Source organism: Callospermophilus lateralis, chromosome 3, assembly GCF_048772815.1.
Source record: "Callospermophilus lateralis isolate mCalLat2 chromosome 3, mCalLat2.hap1, whole genome shotgun sequence".
Classification (NCBI taxonomy): domain Eukaryota; kingdom Metazoa; phylum Chordata; class Mammalia; order Rodentia; family Sciuridae; genus Callospermophilus; species Callospermophilus lateralis.
Window position 1 is genome coordinate 155,490,924 of NC_135307.1, and position 23,832 is coordinate 155,514,755.

A 23,832-nucleotide genomic window follows, 5' to 3' on the forward strand; every position below is an offset into this window, starting at 1 on the left:
GAGAACATAAAACATCTTTCTTTCTGCTGTCAGGCAGAGTCTTTCTACAAAGAAGCACTCAGAGTTTGATGTCTGTATTGTTGATGATTCTTAAAAGTTTGGCCATTTTTAATCATAAATGGAATCAGGGTTTGAAAATAGTCACTGGAGAAAACATATTCAGTGTTGAGTATATACATTTTTACTGGTAAAATTAGTAACTATGAAATTAATGTTAGCAACAGACTTAACATTTTGTGAAAAATTTTTATACAGGATCCTGAAAGGACAAGACAGGTATATCAAGCCTCTTTGGAACTAATTCCTCATAAAAAGGTATGCTTGCTCTAAAGTGTTCAACTCCAACCAGGTCAAAATTCTCATGTATTACTTGTGAAATGATAGGATAAAATAACATTTAGTGATTATTTCCCTGTACTAGACACCATGGAAAACATAAATAAGAATGAGATTACACAGAGGATAACCTGAATTGAGAAAAAAATTAATAATATAGATAATATAAAAATTCAGAGGAGGCTGGGTAATTTGAATAGGCTGAGTAAAAAGGAAGACATTGACAAGAATTCACACAACATATGTGAGAGACACAGAACTGTGTTTGTTGATAATTGAGTGCATCCCTTGCTTCTCTAGAGATGGTTGAGATGTTACCTCTGCCATGTTTCCTAGCACAAGAAACAAAGTCTTTCCTGCTGTTGAAGTATTGGCCAAGTTATCTTCTCAGAATAGACATAGGATGTTCTGTCTACATACAAGCGGCCCACAAAACAAGGCCTATTCAAGGAGAGGCTGCAGTGTCATGAAGTACAGTAAAGTATCTGAATCATGATGTTTGTAACTGTTGTGAAATCTTTACTTGTAAGTAAGCAAAATACATCCTGCCTCAGAAGTTTCAGGAAAATCTAACTGCCAGTAGCCTTTTGTTAATTTAAATTTTCTTTAATTCAACTTACTTTAAATGAATTTCTTCAGTTAAATATTTTTATGCTTTTGTTTCCTAGTTCACGTTTGCCAAAATGTGGTTATATTATGCACAATTTGAAATAAGACAGAAAAATTTACCATTTGCCAGAAGAGCTTTGGTAAGTAAAGAAAGGATCAGATGCCTCATGAAGTTTCTCGAGAAAGAATTTAAAATCTTAGTGCTTAAAAGTTCTACAGTTCCTGCTCTACTAAAAACACAACAGAAATTCCTATCACCATAAACTGGGACATGTTAGGAAAAAATCATCAGATGATGATGCTTAAATTATTCTTATTACCTAGGGCAAGTGAACATTCTCTTTCAATATTGGAAATATCTATAGCTATCAATTGCTAGATCTGTCCTCAGACTAGATGCAGTAGTCTGGTCCTGTGTAAACTTCTGGTGTATTAAATGCATCTTCCTCCTAAAAATTGTTCTGAAATTTTAATAGGATCAAATCCTATATTTAATTGTGATTTCTCTTCAGATAAGCTACTATTACCTTGGCTGTGGACAGCAAGTCAAGTTTCACTCTTTGATTAGCTTTTTATTTGAAGGAGGTTTTAGTATCCATTTTTTCTGAGAAAGTTTAAAGTCCAAAATAGTGGATTAGGTACCAGTGATCACAGGCCATCTTGTCAGCTGGTTGAGCTAGAGAAGTGTCTTCTGATCTTTTGTTAAGAGCACTTGAACAGTGTTATACCACAGAGCAATATTATGGACTGCCATGTTGAAATGATCATGCAACCCACTGAGGTATTGCAGTCATCTGGTCATTTTATTTTTCAGGGAACTTCTATAGGCAAATGTCCAAAGAACAAGTTATTTAAAGGCTACATAGAATTGGAGCTACAGCTTCGAGAATTTGACAGATGCCGGAAGCTTTATGAAAAGTTCCTGGAATTTGGGCCTGAAAATTGTACCTCCTGGATTAAATTTGCAGAACTAGAGACAATCCTTGGTGATATTGAAAGAGCCCGGGCCATTTATGAGTTAGCCATCAGCCAACCACGCTTAGACATGCCGGAGGTGAGGATCTCAAGTTGCATATATTTTGTTCTAGAGACTTAGTATTCCTTTAGATAACCATCTAAGAGAAAGAGAGAGAGAGAGAGAGAGAGAGAGAGAGAGAAAGAGAGTGTTTAAGAATATAAATATGATCTGACTAGCCACAATCTTTTCTACTCAGATTAGGATTTTTCTGTTTGTAGAATAGGAAGATGGGTGGAGGTGAGGGTAGTTTGAAAATGAAGGCCTCTAGCTAGGTACCAGAGCACAGTAGACACCCAGGATGAATTAGGATATAATGGCGTGGATGATGAGCTCTCTTCCTCCCTTCCTCAAACCGGGAAAGGAAGAGAAGAGAAGGCCAGGTAAGCAAACAGCCAGCAGGCAGCCCATGTGGAGAACAGGAGAAATAGAGGTGGGGACTGCACATTCCTGTTCTAGTACAGTTTTGCCTGGATCAGACCAATAAGAGGCTCCAACCAAACCATAATGTCTAGAATTATAACTGCTGCTGTCCTGGCCAGCTTTCAGTAGTTAAGCTTTAGCCACATGGTGGCGCCAGACTATAGGACTGATTTGAGTGACACTAGAGTCACAACTCACTTGGCCATTTTGTCAGTATTGACCTAACATGACCCTACATTTAATGGTTCAGGCCCCACTGACCACATCAGGACAGTGCTTTGTATCTCTGGTTCCATCTCTTGGCCTCAATTCTTCCACTAGAGTGCTGCTCCCACATGTCTAGTTTATTTATCCTTGTGCTTGACAAGTAGGCACCTGTTCAATAAATGCTTGTTGAGTTTAACTCAAATAACAAGGAATTTACAGTAAAGGTTAAGACATACTGGCTAATTTGGGCCAGTTTTCTCCCCCATGATTAATTGCATGTGGCAGAATCATAAAAGTACCTGGGAGACACTTAGCAAATTTCTCAGTTCTTGATTAAATTGAACATTTTGGAAAAACTCCAAAGGAGAATCTAAAAATGAATCCATGGTCTTTTGGCCTGTAGTCTAGAATTCTAGCCGAGTTTTAGCAAACTTATAAATGCCAATATTATTTTTCATTCATCTGCTGTCAATTAACTCCTTAGCATAAGTTCTGTTCTTGGATGTAAATTAAAATATAGGTAATTTGTGCTTTGGATGGGTGCATCTGCTTTGTAAATGTTAAGACTGACCTATTGTTTTTCTTAGGTGCTTTGGAAATCATATATTGATTTTGAAATTGAACAGGAAGAAACCGAAAGAACAAGAAATCTTTATCGACAATTGCTTCAGCGAACACAACATGTCAAGGTATCCTGTGATTTGTTGTTGATCTTTGATTTTGCTTGAATCAGCAGTCCTAAAAAAATTCTTTTGTGTCTTTTTTTTATTAGAGAATTTAATTTAACTATACATAGTGATGAACATCTGTAATCTCAGGTACTTGGGAGGCTGAGGCAGGAGAATCAGAACTTGAAGGCTAGCTTGGGCACCTTATTGATACCCTATCCCAAGTAAAAATTTTAGAAAGGCTTGGGATGTAACTCAGTGGTAGAGCACTTGCCCAGCATGCATGAGGTTCAATCTCAGTACCATAGGAAAAAAAAAATTATTTTAAATTATTTCTTTGCTTTTAATGAGAACCCACAAGTCTCAGAGGACTTGTGAATTGTTAAACTTATACAATGTATATGTTTATACTGCATGTGAATATCTTGGATATCATGAGATTGGAAAAAGTTCCTCTTTTCATGGTTATTATCAGATATAGAAACAAATTACTTCCATGCTTACATTGACTCATATAGTCAATGTATTCTGTGAAACACTAGAAATAACTATATCATATTCAGATACCATGAACTAGAAATTAGCTTTATTATTATTATAATATGACTGCCATCTAGATGACATTGCTAATTTGATTCCTTAATTATTTTATGTAAGGTATGGATCAGTTTTGCTCAGTTTGAGTTGTCTTCAGGGAAAGAAGGAAGTGTGGCTAAATGTAGACAGATTTATGAAGAGGCTAACAAAACCATGCGAAACTGTGAAGAAAAGGAAGAGAGACTTATGCTGCTAGAATCCTGGCGAAGCTTTGAAGATGAATTTGGAACAGCATCAGATAAGGAGAGAGTAGACAAACTCATGCCAGAAAAAGTCAAGAAGAGAAGAAAGGTCCAGGCTGATGATGGGGTAAGAGCTGAGCCTTGAAGCTATGTGTTACATGAGTAGAAACGTATGAGTTTAAAGTTATGTTGTATATATGCCATGAGAATGGGAGCACACAGCCTAGAGTAAGAGTCACTTGCAGTCCGGTTACTAAGGAAGGACAGCCAGGGTAGAGGATTGGGATGGGGATTGGCAAAAGCTTTGGGGGTATAGTTGAGTCCAGGAACTATATAAAATGTGATATTTCTAAAAGTAGGAAGTCAATGTGGAGGGAAATAAACTCACCAAGTAGAGCTAATCCAGACAAAGTTTTGTAGGCATAGGAAGGAGTTTGGTGGGAATTTATTAAAGGCTTTTTATAGATAAAATGACATAACCAGATTGCTGTTATTTCATACAGGAAAGCTTTGAGAATCTTAGATTGCATAAAGAAAACCTGTGAGAAAGCCGTTTTTGTAAGCTAAGTAAGTGCAGATAGAAGTGGGGCCTAGAAGAGCAAATTTTGGCAAGTGAAATCAGTAGTCAGTTGGAGGTAAGGATGTAAGGGGCAGGAATTATAACAATAATGCACAGGTATATAGCTTTTGCTGTTAGATACATGTGAAGTAAAAAATCTTTAAAAGTGTAAATCTTAAACATAAGACTGCAAAATGTAGTTAGAGACACTATCTTCTTGGTTGACTATGGAGCAGAATTTTCTTCAACCAGATTTTCCTATTTTGGTGAGCTACAACTCCAGCAACACCAACCTAGCAGCTGCTTATTCATGTCCTATCTTTCAGGCTTGGCTTTTGAGTTTTTTGTAGTAGGTTTTGATATTGTTTTGTAAATGAAGACAAGTTGAGTTAGAACTCTGGGTTTCCAGTAAAAAAACAAAACAAACAAAACAACTCTGCTTTAACTGAAATGTATTTAAGCCAAATGTTTTCTTGCCTTCTAATTTGCTTTATTTCTATAGTCTGATGCAGGATGGGAAGAATACTATGATTACATCTTTCCAGAAGATGCTGCCAACCAACCTAACCTCAAGCTCTTGGCCATGGCCAAACTTTGGAAGAAACAGCAACAGGAAAAGGAGGCTGCTGAGCAAGATCCAGATAAGGATGTGGATGAGAGTGAATCCTGATGTTTTCTTCATATTGAAAAGTGTTTTATTATTTTTATAAATTGATAGTTTGGAACTCTTGAGACTCCTGGAAGTTTTTATATTCACCAGCAAGGAATTATTTGGGATTTTTGATGGCTACTTTTTTGAATCATTTTTAAAATGCTCTGGATTAGGTAGGGGTGAGGAATTGCAAGTAAATGCATTTTTTAAATGCTGGATTTCTTCACTTGACTCCAAACTTTCCTAATGTTTGTCTATATCATGCATTAGGAAATGTAATTGAGGTTATGCTTAGCATCTATTTTAGATGGACCTGCAGACTTTTTGACTTATTTTTTTAAAAAAGTTTTCAGGTTACAGTCTGCAGTAATTTTTCAGATATAGTTTTCTAATGTTATGCATTCATGAAACCTATAACTTTTTACTGTTTTCAAAGTCACAGTCTTGAATTCAGTTTCCAGCACTGCCACTTAGTAATTGTGTATTTTAACCTTTTTTTTTTTTCTTTCAGTTTCCTTGCTCATAAAATAGGCCAATTCTTTGACAGCACATTTCAAAATTATATTAGAAAAATACCTGGTGCACAGTAAGTGGATAAAACGTTTGTTCTTTTCCACTCTTAAATATGTCTTGTAGAGCAGGATATGCTTGAATTAACATCAAAACATCTTTACCTTCTCAATAGTGGCCAGTTATACCAAAAGCTACTAAAAACATTGCAAAGTTAACTTACAGTGACTATTTTTCTAAAGTCATTTTTACTAATAACATTCAGTTTCAATTATACCATTATTAGTTCCTTAAACTGGTTTGAGTTTTGTAGTTGAGTTTTGACTTGTTTTATAAGATGTGCTGTGAAAAATGATGCCCCCTTTTCAAATAAGTTTGGGAAATCCTAGATTAAAGCTTAAACTGTTAATGGAGTCTCTAAAATCGGTCTTCTTGGAGCCTTTGGTATAATACTGCTATATATCATGAATCTTCATAATGATCCTGTCCTATTGTTTCCCAAATTTAATGAACAATGGAATTATAAATTTTATCTAGAATATCATCTCTGTGTGCTAAGTACAAAAAATGTTTACTCATAACACCCAACATGTTAAACTTAGCCTAGGGGTTTAGAGCATATGTAAAAACACTGAAGGTACCATATACTAAATAATGAAAGCTTAAAGTAGCACAAGAATGAAAACATTATTATATTATGGTGTATTACTTACATTCTCAAGCAGAAAAACTGATCTGTTTCATTTAACTTAGCTGGTATTTTAAGCATACTTTTTTGTTTTGCTTTACTACTCAAACATACAGCTGTATTTTCAAGACTCTTTCTCACCTGTAGGACCATTAATAAGCAAATTTAATATTAAATGTATAAATTCATCCAAGGGAGTAAAAGAGACTTGGTTATTAATTTCTATCTTGAAAATTAGGGCATTTGAGGGCACAAGAAAACAGAACTAATAATAAAGCCTTTTTGTCTTCTGCTTTTGTTACTGGACCAGTTTCACACTTTGGGGTGTCAGATTGGTTATACTGACTGAGGTCTTAGAAGAATCTGATTGTCCTTTACTAAATATACAGTCAAGGGGAGAGACAAAAATAGGTCTAAACGTTAATGACCAGCCAGTCTTCCTAGAATATCTGTTCTGTTTAGGTTGCATAGACATAAGAAAAAGTTAGGGATCATGTTCTCAAAGTCATAACAAACGTGCCAGTGTGAAATGCTGGAAGGAAAGTTATTCTCCTATCGGAGAACATAAAAGATGTATTTATCTTTTTCCTGAACTTCACCAAAATCCTTTCTACATTAAAAGCTTTTTAATCATTTCATGTGGATTTTTCTTCAGTTTTTTTTTTTTACTTATTGGATATTTTCAGATGCTAGAGGTAATGAAACTACATATGAAAACACATGGTCAGCCTATGATCTGGTTTCTTTAGGAATTAAGTTCCTTTTCTTCTTAAAAAACAAAACAAAACAAAAAACCACATCAGCTTCTTTTTGTATTTAGGAAGGCAGGATTAAAAAAAAAAAAAAATCCAGGAAACAACTAGGAAGAATCTGTACATGACAAGCAGCTTAACTGTATATGTAGTAAAAAAAAAAAAAAGTAAGAAAAATATATCTGATGAACTTTCATAATCTTGATTTAGTTGTATAAATGACCAGCAGACACCCAGAAAACATTCATAGAATCAACAATGTATTTTATTATACATCTTAGATTTATACATTTCATATATGCTTTTAAAGCTTCAATTAACAGTTCAATACAAAATAAAAAATATATATATATATATATGCAGCAGTGGTTCTCAGGCACAGAATTTAAGAGGCTGGAGCAAGTCTTTTCCCGGCATATAGTGGACATTATGAATCATGATAGTGGAAAGCTTCCTTCTGACCTAGCTGCCTTCTTGATTGAATTTTATTAGAGCAAACAGCTTTAAGACATGTGATATTGCTAAATGGAAACAATGAGATTGAAATGTTTATATCCTGTATTTTCTTAAAGTCTTTAAGACCTAAATGATTACTTTTCTCCTAATAGTGCTCCAAGATCATCCAATGAAAATAATATTGTCCATAAACTATTTGGAACAACTGCCTAAGAACCACTGCCTATGGTTATTCAATGTCTTCAGGCCTCACAGGATGAGGTAATGGTATGATGGATTTCTTCTCAGTGTCCCTGGAAAGTGCCTTCCTCATATCTGTTAGGAAGCAAAGTTTAATGTGAAGTATCCAAGTATCAAAACACTTCATATCAATTAAAATGTATGTAGGTAAAGTTCCCATAAAAGATTTTGTCCTATACTCCCACTTCCAGACTCTAAGAGAAATGTATTTATAAGTAAGACTTCCAATTGCAAGTATATCAGATGCTAACCAAACCCCACCCAGGATTTAATTCATCATACACATTCGATCTTAAATACCATACTCATAATATTATGAAACAATAATTTACAAAAACTGACCACTGGTTAATGTAAGTTAATCACTAATAAAGTTCATAAACATGTTAAAAGTGATTTAAATATCCAAGTCCAATATGGTTCTTTTTAATATATTAAAATAATTGATTATTTCAACCTGGAGAAAAAATTTAACTGTTCTGGCTTCTTCTTGGAGTTACTGCTTTGGAAGGGAGCTTACCATAAGCATCCTCATCGGGCTCCCCGTTGCTGGCTGAATAGTACTCTATGACCGTCCTATACACACTGTAGCCCAATTGCTTGTACATGTTGACTGCAACTTGGTTAGATACTCTTACAAAGAGATCAACAAAAAATCCACCCTTTCTTTAAAAAAAAAAACAAAAAAAAAAAAAAGAAAGATGTTGGAATGTGAGAAACCCTAGGAAGTAATAAATACAGATTTTTTTAAAACAATATTTGTTTTTACTTTGCTTTGACTACTACTCAGTAACAAGACTTTGCAGCTTGACAATTCTGCCGTACAAAAAGATGACTGTTTTTGCAAACAGTCAAAAGCTGTAATACGTTTTCTTAAAATATAATTTTTTTCCTACAATTTTGCTACTGGTTTTTAAAAATTACTGTGTAGTTTATGTCACAGTAATTGATATGCTTATTTTATAAAACAGTCATAGCACATGATGTTTTCTCTCATGTGCACAAATGGCAAACAGCCATAGCACGATGCTGGTTGCAGCCCTGAAGCCCACAGGTCTTTGTGGTAATATACATTCATTCACTCAGAGGTCTCCACATCCTGACCCTTGTGACCAGACTATTTTCTGTTTGCTTTCTGTTGTTGATTTACCACCTATTATAGTTTAGTTCCTCCTGTTTGTTGTCTATATGTAATGGAATCAGACTTTATGCATTCCTTTGTGATTCGCCTCAGTCAGCACTGTGAGCTGCAGCTTGCTCGTCTTCACTTTGTTAAGCATTCCACTGTATGAATACACCACAAGCCATCCATGGTCCTACTGAAAAGCATTTCCAGTTTGTACTAGTACAGTTTATGCTGTGGAGGCTGATGTAGCTCAGTGGGAGAGCTCTTGTCTAGCACATGTGCAAGGCACTGGGTTCAATCTCCTGTACCGCCAAACACACAAGCACACATACAAAACAACCACCACCACTAACTATGCTGCTATGAAAACTTTTTTATTGAGCATCTTGTGGAATAGTATCATCTAAGATCTATAACTAGGATATATATTGTTGTGTCATAACAGTTTTCAACTTTATTAGATAATGCCAACCTGTTTTCCAAACTGCTTGTAACTTACCCTTCTATAGAAGTGGATGAGACTCCAATCCCACAGTAACAAGCTTTAACGCATCTGACATTTTAATTTTTGTCAGACTAATGGTGTAATGATATCTCAGTGTAATTTTAATTTGCATTGATTACTAACAAGGCTGATTATATTTCTGGTTATTGATCATTTAGATTTCTCCTATTCAATACTTAGTAGTCTTTCACACAATTTTCCCCCAAGCTGCAGCTGTCTATTTTGGATATTCAGCATTATATAATATTTTTGGAAATATCTTTTCCCTGTTTGTGGCTTGTCTTATCATTATCTCCAATGTACCTTTTTTTTTTTTTTTTTTTGAGAGAGAGAAAATATCTTTTTTGTAGATGGACACAACACAATGCCTTTATTTTTATGTAGTGCTGAGAACTGAACCTAGGTCCCGCCCATGCTAGGCGGGCGCTCTACCACTGAGCCACAATCCCAGCCCTCCAATGTATCTTTTGATGATCAAATTTATTCCAGTTGTTAGTAAGGTTGAACATAAAACTTTCTTCTTACAGTTAAGCATGTTTTGGCCTGTTCCAAGTTATTCTTTTGTACCCTGAGGTCACATAAACACTCTTCTATCTTATATTCAAAGAGCTTTTTAGTTTTGCCTTTTTTTTTTTTTTTTAAGAGAGAGAATTTTAATATTTATTTTTTTAGTTTTCGGTGGACACATCTTTGTATGTGGTGCTGAGGATCGAACCCGGGCTGCATGCATGCCAGGCGAGCACGCTACCGCTTGAGCCACATCCCCAGCCCTAGTTTTGACTTTTACATCTAAGTTTTTAATAAATCTAGAATTGATTTGTGAATGTTCATCTAGTGACCATAAAGTATATTTACTAGAGGTTTATTATTGATAATAATTTTTCTTTTAGGTTAAGGACACTCTCCTCCTTTTTCCTAGTTGGCTAACAGTTTGTTGTTTTTGGTTTTTAATCAAGAATGAATATTGGATTATATCAAGTTTACTGCACTTAATGAAAAAACAGTTGTTCTCATTTAGTGTGAAGTTAAAACAACCTTGTTCCTGATGTTATCCACTGAACCCACTTTGCCCCATGATCTTTCTGGGATTTTTTTGTTTGCACTTAAGGAATGAGATTTCCTCAGTTCTTCCATTTTCATGTTTTTTGTCAGGTATTGTTATCAAGGTTATCCTAGCCTTAAAAAATAAGGTGAAGAATGTTCCAAGATTTTTTTTTTTGCTTGTGTAAAAGTGACCTTACAATAGTCATTTCTTAAATGTTTGCTGAAATTTGCCAGAAAAGCCAAAGCTCTCTTTGTAGAAAGTTATACTACCTAATTGAAATCCTTTAAGGTAGGAATTGGCTCTCAAGGTAAGTATTGACTAAATTCCAAAGAGTTAAAAATAAATTAATACAAGACAATGCAACAGATCTCAGGTGACCTGAAAACTCTATTTACTCTGGTTCAGAAAAAGTTCACTGACCTTTATTCTGTACCCTTAACCAATTTCTGTCTATTGTTCTATCAGGAATAAGTATGTTCAAATTTCCCACTGTAATAATCATCTGTCTATTTATCATTGTTGTTTTGTCAAGTTTTGGATTTTTATTTTGAATTTATATCACTGGATACATAAAATTTCTAACACATCTTTTTGATGGATTAAATCTTTTATCTGTATACAATGACCCTTCTTTACTCTGGTAATAATTATTCAACTATAATGTAACTTAATGGAAATACACCAACTTTCTTTCCATTAGACTCTGCATGACATGATACCTTTAATTTTTCTTTCAATCTTTGTGTATTTTTTAATGTTTATAAATATTTCCTGTAAATACAATACACTTTTGTCTTTTAACTGGAATCATTAGTCCTAACATTTCCTATTCTAATTACTGATAGTGTTTGGATTCATAGCTACTGCTTTATTTCATACTTTTTGTATTGCCAGTTTAAATTTCCTTTCTCTTCTTTTGGACTGATTCTTATCATTTAAATTTTTTGTCTCCTCTTTTGGTAATTATCTACTGTTTATACTTTTAATGTATACATTTAAATACATGCATACATACATACACTCATAAAAAGTCTTAACAGCTACCCTAAAATAATGAAGCTTCTAAAACTAGAAGAAGCTTAGTGGTTTTCTACTCAAAGAGATAGAGAATCTATCCTATAATTAATTACACATGTGCAAGGTTACAGTTGGAACTTATTTCCTATCATTCTATCTGCTATACAAGAATGCTAAATATCTTTTTTCTAACAAGGATGTCATTAATAAATGTGTATAAACTATGTATTATTAAAAATTTCTTCCCTTCCTTATTCAGTCTAGGCATAACTTTAAAAAAAAAACTGTAAAATCTAGAGTCAACTTGTTTTTCAGCTAACGTCATTTCCTTTATTCTCTAAAGGGATTGGCAACCTACTTGACTCAGAATATCTGTGGCCACAGTTACTTCTTTAAAATTTGCCTTTATTAAATCCAAGAATTATGTGAAAATTAAGCCTCCAGACCTTTTTTTCATAACAATCTACTTTCCTATTACTCTTTCAGACATTTACCTTGAGAAACAAATGGCATCTGAATAATTGGTCAGACTTACATTATCTTGACTTTTCTAGAATGAGAAATGGGAGAAGCCTTCCTTTTAATTACTACTTTATCTCACATAGTGAGAGTGTTTAATATATGACTCTCCCTTTTTAAATGTCATAATGTTGGCAGTTCCCAAACTGTGCACTCGGGTATCCCAAATTCATAGAAGGGTTATAGGATTTTCAAGATGCTTAGGGAAAACACAGTAAAACTTTATATGTCAGATACTGGCAAAATACTAGTTCAAAGTAGTTAACAAATTCAACATTATGCTACATTCCTTTTAATTACATAATATTTTTATGAAGCTGGGTTTTTGGCAGTTGCTGTAATTTTAAAAAGCACTAGTGCCACATGAATAGCAATGGGAAACAGGATGGTGAATCTATTTCCAAGGTTTAAGAAGTCATTCAGTCAGTCACTGTGGAACACACCTGTTAATCCCAGCTACTTGGGAGGCTGAGGCAGAAGGATCACAAGTTCACAAGTTCAAGGCCAGCCTCAGCAACTTAGCAAGACCCTGTCTCAAAATAAAAATAAAAAGAGCTGGGGATGTATGTAGCTCATGGTAGAGTGCCCCTAGCACTCTAGAACAAAAAAAATTTTTAAAAACCATTCAATGCCCTTGGTGCACATATCATTAATAAGATAATAACCACACAGTTAAAAATGAAATGAAAATGCATGTTATTTCAGTTTATCTTTTCAAAGTGGTTATTTTATAAGCTGTTAGGCTTGTAAGTATTTATTAAACTTAAGATGGAATTATTTTCTTTTGATACAGGAACACTGAAAATTCTACCAAGATATTCAGAACAATGATAACAAAATTTAGGAACTTATGCCATAGTAGCAAGACCACAAAAATAAACCTTCCTTGAAGGCTAGTCTTTAATTTCACCAGTTATCCAGCGTATAGGCCTATGACAGGTCACTGCAACACTCTGCCTTAATTTTCCTCAATAACAAAACAGGAACAATGACATCACTTAGAATAGGTGACAGACAGTTCTAAGAACTACTAGAAGTTGAAAATAAAACCCTGCAAAATAAAGACACAGCAGCTACTCAGCCAGAAGTGGGGGAAAATCTTACAGATGTTCTACAGACAAAAATGGTGAGGGTTTATAAATCACTAAGTATATTTGAAAAACTGGATCTCACCTTTCTGAAATCTCCTCTAATAACTCCATAAGTTTAGCAGCCAAACCAAGACGTCGAAATTCAGGGGCAACAGACAGAGCTGTGACGTGCCCATGCCATTCTTCCCTGGCTACTGAGCCTTCTGCTTTACCCATAACTGCCGACAACAACAACAAAAGCATTCAGTAATTAGACACACTGATTAACATAAAATCAGAGTTTTCATTTTTTAAAAAATTTATTTATGTGCGGTACTGAAAATCAAACCCAGTGCCTCCTACACGCTAGGCAAGTGCTCTACCACTGAGCTACAACCCCAGCCCCCAATGTTTTCATTTTTAAGTATCCAGTTAATGCTATTTGTTTGAAAATTCCCTTGCAAATGAAATGCCACATCTGTTTATAGAATCAGGAAAAGTTTTCATGGAGGTATGTATATATGTGGGTATGTGCATACAATAAGAGACAATTCACAGCTCAAATTTTTGTTAGTAATGCTACTAATTCAATGAAGATGATACAATCCACATATTATATATGCCAAATAAACCATGATATAAATATAGAATGAAAGTCCAAGAAAAATGAGATCATGTCTGCCTGGTTCACTGTTACCTAGAACAATCACTAAAACAGAAGTGATCAGTAAGCTGTTGAGTAGTTGAAAAGAAAATAAAACACAGGCATCATGATTCCAATTCTATAGTCTCAAGTAATCATGTTGAAATCTACATTAAAATCTTAACTTTCTACCCAAAAAAGTGCTAGTGGTTTTATACTTACTATAACCCATTAATTCTCCACCAGGTGCCTCTGCAACGATGAAATACTCTGGCCAGTGGGCGAGGTACTGTAAGTAAAAAGGAATCCCATACTAGATCTTGTTAAGGAGTATGAAAAGTAATGGACGGTAAAAAGTTCCCTTAAAACAAAACACAAAAAAACATAATTGTTACTTTATCTTCAGCTCTGTAAAATTCCTAATTACGCCCAATACATGAAATATTTAGGTTAGCAATGAATTTTTGCCTAGAAAAAAATTGCCTAGACATATCACCTTAGTTGTGAAATGGAGACTGCTAGGAAGCAAAGAATCAGGACTCCAAAGTTCTTGTACAGTTTGCTTCCCTACTTACCATCCTGTATCTAAGTCTCTGTGTAGCATTTATCATCATCTGAGATTCTTATTTGTTCACTGTTTACTCATGGATTATGAATGTCAGATTTACTCTGTGGTGCTTAGCACATAAATATTCAATATATTTATCCTTCCATAATTGCACTGGAAAATTAATGGCTAGTTCCTACTTTGGCTTCAGCCATGAAACTGAAAATAAGTACAACCTAAGTCCTTTCAGAGGCAATAATTACCTATTTTTCCCCTCCACTGATTCAAATTTTAATAATGCAGATAAAATGTGATTAAAGGAATCAAGTATGTCTGCTCATTACTTAACTCTTTGACCCTAGGGTGTCCTTACTGATAGGTACTCTCCTATATGTCTTCTCAGTGTAAGCACTCTAATACAATTTAATGAGAGGACACCCAATCATACAAAGCTCAGTGGTAGAGTGTTTGCCTGGCCTGCACAAAGTCCTGGGTTTAATACCAGTGCTGTTACAAAAAAAAGTTTTTGGAAAATTTCCTCAAGTGTTAAATTCTTCAAATCCTCCAACTCTCCTCTGAGAAACAGTCATTATTTTATCTTCAGCTCTGTATAACAACCCTAACATGGCAGGCCATCCTGTCTTGCTGCCATGAAGCCACTCACTCCTTAATCATCTTGCCTACTCCTCAAATCAACCAATAGGACCTAACAGATTAGTTTCAAATATGAACTCACTTTGATTATGGGATTTAACTGTAAAATTTAGATGCTACTCAAAGCACACTGTATAAGTTGATTTGCATTCTAATATTTTCCTTTATTATACAATAAGAATTTTCCTTTGGCATTCAAAATTCTTCAAAACCCTTTTTGACTTTTTTCTTTTAAAGACAGGGAGATACTTTTAATTAGTCATAATTTTAAAAATTCAAATGAAAGCTTTGTGGATTTTTCTTGTTCTACTCAATTTTGTTTCTGATCTATAGTCCTCTTATAGCCTGTACCTGTGGTTAATTTTTACTACTGTGTAGGATTCCCTGATATGAAGACAAATCTAAATACTCTGTCTCCTGTCGGGAGACACCTGGATCATTTCTAGTTTCCCAAAAAACTTTGTAAGTCCTTCTTGGATACATCGTAATTTATTTAACCATATCCTTGTTATGTGTGAATTCCAAAATTTCAATATAATTCTCCTGAAACAATTTTTATCATGATGTAACTCAGGGGTAGCAAACTTTTTCTCTAAAGGCCTAGACAGTAAATTTCCCATGTCTGTGGACCATATGGTCTCTGGCCAGTGGGTGAGGTCTATAAGTAAAAAAGAACCCTACACTAGATCCTGTTAAGGAGTATGAAAAGTAATGGATGGTAAAAAGTTTCCTTTAAACAAAACAAAAAAATATAATTGTGTTTGCATATCTTTTTTTAAAAATTTAAGTTTGCATGTCAGTTTTATGGCTGAAGCCAAAATAGGAACTAGCCATTAATTTTCCAATGTAATTACAGAAAAATTAATGTATTGAACATCTATGTGCCAAGCATCACAGAGTAAATCTGACATTCATAGTCCATGAGTAAACAGACAGTGAACAAGTAAGAATCTTAGATGATGATAAATGCTACACAGAGACTTAGATACAGGATGATCATTAAGTAAGGAAGCAGACAACAAATTAGTCAGCATGGGCACGTCTCAATATAATCTTATTTACATAAAAAAAAGTGGGCCAAATTTGGCCCATGGACCTGAATTTGCTTACCTATGATAAAAGCCTCTATTTTTAAAAATTATTTTTGCTTTCAGGTAATGGAATCTCTAAGTATTATATTTCAAAATCACCTTCTAGTGAGACTATACCAGTTGATACTGTCACCAGCAATTTATGAGAATTTTTTTTTACCCCATCATCATTAATATTGAGTTTATCTTTTTTTTTTTTTTTAATTTCTGGATCATCTACTCTGTTATATATGGTTTCTCATTTTGATTTAAGTTTGCATGTCTTCTGACTGGTAAGATGGACTTCACAAGTTTACGAGCTTCTACTATGCCCTCTTGGTGCATAAATTAAACTATCAATTAACAGAACATCTTAACGCTGTGCAATGGACATAAAGCATAATCCAGAAATCTAATGTTTCATTTTAAACCACTGAAGATATGTAGTTATCTGTTATAGCAACATAACCAAGAATGTCCTAACTTTCCATATTCTGCCCATTTTTATGTTGGGATGATGATAGAGACTATCAATTATTACCCCAAATCCTCTATTCACTTTAGTAACAAGTCCCAATTTCAAGTTGGGCTTAATTCTGGACTACGAATAGACTAGACAGGTGGGGCAGGAGGCAGGTTCTTTATGGTGCTTTGCAAAATTACTCTTAAAATGGAAGGACACACTCACCTCCCCTCTGTTGATTCTGCTGCCATACTGATCGTTTGCTCTGAAGCCACCTCGAACAGGAAGACCAAAGCTACTCTGGGAATAATTCAATAATTAAAATTGCAAAGAGGGTGGTTACTGGAGACTTCATTCAGAGGGAAACAGCCATCTTACTGAAGTCACTGTGCTTTCTGGTATATACATACAGCCATGCTACTGCTATTGGGCAAGGTGGGCAAGGGAGCTATAATGTTACAGATTTATGTAAAATATATATATATGGGTAGTTTGCCAGGCAGATTTAAGGCAACTATTGTTTTCATTGTTTTTTAAAGTGATTTACAGGTTTTTAAAGTTTCAGCCCTTGTGTGTAATTTTTCCTTTTATTTCTCCATTTTCCTTACTGGTAAATCTTCATTTAATTTTTTTTTTTTTTTTAAGGATACAGTTTCTGTAAGTGGGTCCAAGTTACTGAAAGAAACAAAAGAAATGTCAAAATAAGCAGTGTTTACAAAAACAAGTTTTACTAAAACTGCTTAAACAAAAAATAATATGCCACAGGAAAACAAAATATACTTACTCCACAACTTTAAAATTAACTTTCGAGCCAAGAAAGATGGTTAATACTACCTAGTAGCCATCATGAGTTGTCAACAGCAACTATAAAATTATCTATACATTTTCATTTAACTGCTTTACAAATTATTTTACTCTTAACAAATTGCACAAGAATCTTATAGAAGATAATAAATTGTTAGTGAAGCTGGGGACCAACTAGGCATATACCTAGTATCATGAATATAGACAGCAGGTCAAACTTGCCTGCTACCCCATTTCACACAAGGATTCTACCTGCCTGTGGGGCCTTCCCTTACAGTTTTTTCTTTCTCTTTTCCACCTTATAAATATGAACATTCAGTTTTTACTTACCTACTCCTACATTTCCACCAGCCCCATTCCTATACTTTCCATTGTGCATTTTTGAAGGAGGCTTTCTCCAGCCTGGCCCTGGTGCCAGCATATACTACCACACCATCATCACACCATTCTTAAAACCCATATCCTCCATCCCCAACCAGCTCTGGCCTCTCGCTTTCCTGTTCATTTAATGGAACTGTTATTTTTTCAGACACAAACCAGCAACTTTCAACCTTCTTCCCATTTATAGTCAAGTTTTTTGGTACCCTTAACAATGCCATATTACATCTCTCTACTCCAGTAAGTTCTCAATCTTTTTGGTTTCAAAAACCCCCTTTACACTAAAAAAGTATTCAACTTTTAGTTTAGATAGGTTATATATATTGATGTTTTAAAATTAAAAATATTCATTGAAAATCTATTTAAGTCAATTATATGTTAACATTAATAACTTTACCAAGAAATCACTATATTTTGGAAAATAAACAAAAACTTAGCGACAACAATGACACTTTTAACAGTTTTTCAATGACTGGCTTTAAAAGAAACCAGCTGAATTTTCAAGGATTTGTTATGCTTGCTGTTGAAAGATAACACATCAGGAAGACCCCAATGTATGCTTTTAAGACAATGAGAGTGAAAAAGGCATTTAAAAAAAATCTTAGTATTATGAAAATAGTTTTGTTCTTGCAGAACTCCATAACAATCCTGGGGACCCCGCAGAGCCCTGACCCTCACCTGGAGAATCACTGCTCTAACACAGTGTGGGGATTCACTCTCCTACACTTCTTGACTACTTCATATCCTCTCGTCTCACCTTGACTCTCCAACAGGTTGCCCCTTCTCTATCTCAGCTGCTTCCTATTTCATCACAAAGAAAATACAACAGTAAGAAGAGAAGAAAGTGTCACCAAAGTCCCACCAATGAATCCACCCACCTAATGACCACCAGATGCTTGCTTGCACTTCTGTCACTAGGCATGGAGTATCAGCCAGCAGATCCCACCCCTCTCACTACTCAGGACCCTGCTCTTGCGATTCTGTCTCCTGTATCTGCATCTCAAATTTCTGATTCTTCCCTAGAAGAAATGTACAAATAGGATTTACACTTAGGCATCAGCAGCTCTTCACATAGTTTCTCATTCCTTCTTCCTGAAATACTCTCTTCACTTGGCTTCCAAGACTCCATCAGTTTTTTCTCCCACCTCAGTGACCGGTCTCCTTGACACCTTTGGGCATATTCTAGACTTTTCTTTCTATGGTTATTCCATCACTAGTGTCATACAGTCTCCTGATAACCTGCCATCATCCACACAGTAAGGATCTTCAAATTCCTATCTTTAGTCCAGACCTAAACTTGAGACCCCCATGCCCAGATGCCTACCTGACCTTTCTACTGGGGTGTCTTAATGAGAAGACAGAGAAGCCCAAGTCCCAGGAAGGAGTTTCCAAGATCTAGGCCTTTGACTCTCTGACTTCATCTCTTACACGCCTGTACTCACAATATACCAGCCACACTGGTTGCTGCCTCCTATTTGAAATATCTTTTGCACAGATATCTTTACTGTCCCCTGGATCTGGAAGCTCCTGGTATCCAAATGACTCACTCCCTCATTTCACCTAGGTCTTTCTTCAATGGCATCTTCCCTGAACACCCTACCTAAAGTTGAATTCCTAAGCACTTCCAATTTTCCTTCCCTGCTTCTATTTCTTCCTTCGTACTGAACACTAAGTTGTATTTACCACTTTTATCTCTAAAAATGTAAATTCCATAAAGACACCAATATTTTTGTTCTTTTCATTGCTGCTCTAGTACTGGCACTTATTAGTCACTCAAATATTGTTCCAAGAATAAAATTTCAGTTAAATTAATTGCAACAGTCTATACCTAATGCTTCCTTCAATTCCTTCTGCAATCCTACCCTGCATGATTTTGTTTCCAATCAAAATGACAATAAAAGGAGTGTAAAAGTGGAGACAAAGTGAGCTCCTATATACCTTATTGGTATATGCTGAAAAGGCTAAGCAAGCAAAGTGACATGGAATCTAAAGTTTGATTATAGTGTTCATGAGTATTCCCTTCAATTTTATTCATTTTCATATAAAACAGTGTTGTCCCTTTCTAGATCTTTGATTCTACAAGCTTTGACTTGTCTATTCCTCAAACTTCGGCCACCATGTCACCTCCCAAACCTGCGCCTTTGTCAAGTCATCATCTCTGGGCCATTGCCAAGGACTCCTAAGTGGCTTACCTGCCTGGTTCATTTCCTCTAATTACTTCACACCCCACAGAGCACACTGGTTAAGAGTTCAGTCTGCCTCCCATGTCTGTGGGTTCTGCATCCTTGGATTCAACCAACTTTGGATTGAAAATATACGAAAAAAATTGCATTCGTGCCTTTAAGTATAGACTTTTTTGGTCATCGTCCCCAAATAACCCAGTAATGCAACTATTTATAAGGCATTCACATTATATGAAGCATTATAAGTAAATCTCAGACAATCTACAGTGTGTCAGAGGCACATAGGTTATATGCAAATATTATGCCATTGTAAATAAGGAACTTGATCATCATTGGATTCTGCAATTCATGTTGGATTCTAAAACAAATCCCCCACAGATATCAAGGGACTTCTTTAGAGCAATGGTCTCAAACATCAGAGAATTTGCATTTTTAAAACAATCCCTATAGTCAGGGACCAACTTTCCAAGAACCACCAGGGTCAGTCTCATTGGAGAAAATGCCTGGCTCGACCCATTCCCACCTCTGGGCTCCATCACTTGGGACAATTCATATAAGCTTGCAATACCTTACTCAAAATAAAATAAAGTAAAATGATGTCAGCACCACATAATTGAGTGGATTAAGTGATTAAATGAGCATTCAGAACAGGTGTGTATGGGACAGGGCGAAATCAACACAAGTCAGGCCCAACAGAAAATTCTTCCCACCGAATCACATTTAAACCCCTCTACCATGGATCCAAAGACCAGCTTCATCTGTTTTTCCCTGACTGCTGTTACAGAAACCAACTACTATAATTTACACTGTTACCAGCTGTCTGACTAAACTTCTTATTTTCTCACTTACACACCTTCTCCAGAATGAACTTCCTCCTCCCCAACATTTTCCTCATCCTTCAAGCCTTACTCAATGTTCCTATCCAGCTCATTCTAAAGTTTTTCCCACACTCCTGACATTGAATCTGAATCACTGGCCCACAGTTTTCACTTATTGCACTATTGTTTTTAAAAGTGATTAGGGGACTGACACATGGACAGACAAACATGAGATAAGACCAGTGTAGTAAAATTAAAATTTCAACTGTAAAATCCACGTGGTACCTATAGAAGCTCAAGGCAAAATTCTTTCAACTCTTCTAAATGTTTAGGAATTTTGATAATAAACTGTTTAAAAAAAAAAAAAAAAGTACTTGCAAGTCACGGATCTTGCTTTAACTCAGACTGAACCCAGGACTCTGCATACAATGGATCTCTACAATCATCTGCCCTCTTCCTGGACTCCTCAAGACAGAAAAAAAAAAAAAAAAGTTGTCTACTCCGGGGATGTGCAGATACAGTAACTAAACGTTCAAACACTAAGACTGCGACATCACCTGCTGCGGTGGGACACAATGATGACAATGTTACTTCATTAGGATACAATTTAACCAATGGATTTGTTCCCAGCAAACACTTAGCTATTGACCTCAGTCGGAATCTTGCAACAGCCTCCGCCGCGGGCACTTTAGTGTGTCCACAGTACCCAAAAGTCACTAACCGGTAAGCCCCAAAACTAAGCGTGGAGCCCAGACCCGCGGCTAGGGACCGCTCGCCCACCTCGCCGCGCCACCCCAGCGCACCCTGACAACGACCTGGAGTCGGCCCCGGCGTTGCCCAGTACTCAATGGGCACGCAGGGTTAAAGGATGAAGTTATTTAAGTGCCTTGGCTGAGGTCACCAATGCCAGCGCGCAATCAGTCCCGGACCCACCGGGCCTCGGACCCCCGCAGCTCCGAAGGAGACTCAAGAGTCGGCCCGCGGGGTAACTTCCCAGGCCCCGGCCTGGGTGAGGGGGTCCGGCCGGGGTCGCAGCTAGGGACAGAGCTGGCAGTCCAGGAAGCGGGGCCCGGGCAGGAGCTGCCGGCTCAGGACGTGTCTTACTCACATGTTGTTGAAGCGAAACAGGTCGTCGCACGTGAAGGCCCGGAGCGTGGTCATCTCGCCACCGCCGCCACCCTAGAAAGCCGGCACGTCGCGACCCTGTGCTCACTCCGCCGGAAGTCGCCCCGCGCGCGAGGAGAACTGCTTCCGGGCCTCAGGTTGGTAGGCAGCAACCGCAGCAACTGAGCTCCCTCTGGCGAGCAGAGTCAGAAATTGCAAGACCACTCCTCTAAGGTCTTGGGGCTCCAGGAGCATACAGGTGGGGAGTGGAAGACACTTTTTAATATATTTTTTTCGGTGCAGGGGGTTAAGCACCAGGGCCTCACGACTTGCTAAACAAGCACTTTACCTTGAGCTACATACATCCCCAGTCCTTCAAAATATTATTTTAAGACAGGGTCTCACTAAATTGTTGATCAACCTTGCAATCCTACTACCTCAGCCTCCCGAGTAGCTGGGATTGCAGGTTTATATCGCCACACTTGGCTAATATTAAGAATATATTTTATTTTACCCAGTATACCTGAAATATTATCATTTCAATGTGTCAATACAAAAGGTATTAATGGAATATTTTACCTGTTTTTAGTGGTCAGACTTTGAAACCTGGTGTATATTTTCCGTTTCAGCATATTTCAATTCGAAAGAGCAATTATCATGCTCCAGATATTGATTTCATAAAATGTATGATTAAAAAGGAGATTCACACATTCAAATAGTCCCAAACATAGTATTTTCAAATAACTTAATTGAATTGCAGTTTTTGAATTTAGTTTAAATTAAAAGTTTAAAATTCTATTCTTCAGTCATATCAGCCAAATTTTAAGCACCCAATAGCCCCATGGGTAGTGGTTACCATAGTACACAGCAGAGGTTCAAAAGTTAAGAAAGGTTAGCTTGATTTGGGAGATTCTTTCCCTTCCACCCCCTTTCTGAGCACCTGTTAAGATGGTCTTGTGGGACAGATTGCAGAGGTTAAACCAAGTCAAATAACAAATCAAAAACAAGTATCAATTCCAAGGTCCTCTCATCCCTAATTACTCTGGGGCCCAAGCTATTCCACAGAAGCCCCCTGCCCGCTCTTATGGCCCAGACATGGCAGGAGAAGTAGAGAAATCAAATGGTTGAAGAAGTAGATAGCCCCAATAACAAGAATCTCCAAGGCCCAAGCTCATCTCCAGGCATTGTTTCCAAAAGCTCAAATATATATATATACACAAATGTAATAACCCCTAGGAGTTTCAAATTCATGACCATAGGTACTGCAAATTCCAAAGGAAGGCAGAATATGAAACCATGAGTTCAGTTATTGTCTGCTAAGCATTTTAACAGGGAGAAATTATAGAGGCCATTTCCTATCAGTAAAATGTGTCACATTAAATAAATGTTACAGAAAAAAATTTAGAAAAGGTAAAATTGTGATTCTTATACAAATGTAAAGTGAACATATGTCAAAGATGTTGACTCATTTGTTAAAGATCCAGAAAGATGTAACAGTCAGTTCCAAAGAGAATTTTAAATGCACAAGGCACTCAGGAATACTAAAATGTATACATGGATAGGTGTAAAACTGGTCAGTGTTGACTGCTCAGTCATCCAATGCATCTCCACTGGACACAATATGATACATTTATATTTTTTGTGGAGAATAATAATTTTCATGACTACCAATATCCTACAGCTTCTACAACTTACAGATTTGTAAAATAGGTAAAAGACAATAAAAGAGAAAATCTAGAAGGGTCTACTGAACAAGATACCCAGTTATCCTTTATTTTTGTTGTTGTTATTGTTGTTTTGGTCATGTCAAAGTGTTTCACAGTTTTTTCTGACAGGAACTAAATTTTAATTGATTTAAATTTTATTGTGAAGTTTTGATGGTTATCATAATCTTTCTCTGGTTCTGATTTATTAATTATACACATAATACTATAAACACCAGAAATTTATAGCTCTCTTTGTAACTATTGAACTAATGATATAACACATAGG

At 36.1% G+C, this 23,832-nt stretch overlaps 2 protein-coding genes across 4 annotated transcripts in view; one reads left to right on the forward strand and one right to left on the reverse strand.

Moving 5' to 3' along the window:
* Crnkl1 (crooked neck pre-mRNA splicing factor 1) overlaps positions 1-12,001 on the forward strand; it is a 28,143-nt gene extending 16,142 nt beyond the window's left edge. The window contains exons 9-14 of the mRNA XM_076851462.2: positions 256-315; positions 1,005-1,085; positions 1,760-1,999; positions 3,178-3,279; positions 3,916-4,164; positions 5,099-12,001. Coding sequence (XP_076707577.2) covers positions 256-315; positions 1,005-1,085; positions 1,760-1,999; positions 3,178-3,279; positions 3,916-4,164; positions 5,099-5,266 — 900 coding nt within the window. The 3' untranslated portion in view covers positions 5,267-12,001. The remainder of the gene's footprint in view (positions 1-255; positions 316-1,004; positions 1,086-1,759; positions 2,000-3,177; positions 3,280-3,915; positions 4,165-5,098) is intronic.
* On the reverse strand, positions 7,442-21,986 carry Naa20 (N-alpha-acetyltransferase 20, NatB catalytic subunit). 3 transcript variants are annotated; one of them, XM_076851464.2, is made up of 6 exons: positions 21,845-21,984; positions 17,204-17,228; positions 14,042-14,132; positions 13,280-13,415; positions 8,415-8,560; positions 7,442-7,969 (listed from the first exon to the last, which is right to left on the reverse strand). In XM_076851464.2, exons 1-6 carry the CDS (start codon positions 21,895-21,897, stop codon positions 7,884-7,886), a joined length of 537 nt encoding a protein of 178 aa, XP_076707579.1. In that variant the 5' UTR covers positions 21,898-21,984; the 3' UTR covers positions 7,442-7,883. The 3 variants fall into 3 exon arrangements, with proteins under 3 accessions (XP_076707579.1, XP_076965306.1, XP_076707580.1); XM_077109191.1 differs by lacking the exon at positions 21,845-21,984 and adding an exon at positions 16,779-16,853 and having other exon boundaries at positions 14,042-14,108; positions 17,162-17,205; XM_076851465.2 differs by lacking the exon at positions 8,415-8,560 and having other exon boundaries at positions 21,845-21,986.
* Positions 21,987-23,832: the final 1,846 nt, after the last annotated feature.

Coding starts and splice junctions, on each gene's coding strand:
- Naa20 (XM_076851464.2), bottom strand. CDS start 21,897: ATGACCACGCTCCGGGCCTTCACGTGCGACGACCTGTTTCGCTTCAAC. Junction 13,416..14,041: donor TGGAGAATTAATGGGTTATA/GTAAGTATAAAA, acceptor TGTTGTCGGCAG/TTATGGGTAAAGCAGAAGGC. Junction 8,561..13,279: donor TTAGAGGAGATTTCAGAAAG/GTGAGATCCAGT, acceptor TTTTTTTTAAAG/AAAGGGTGGATTTTTTGTTG.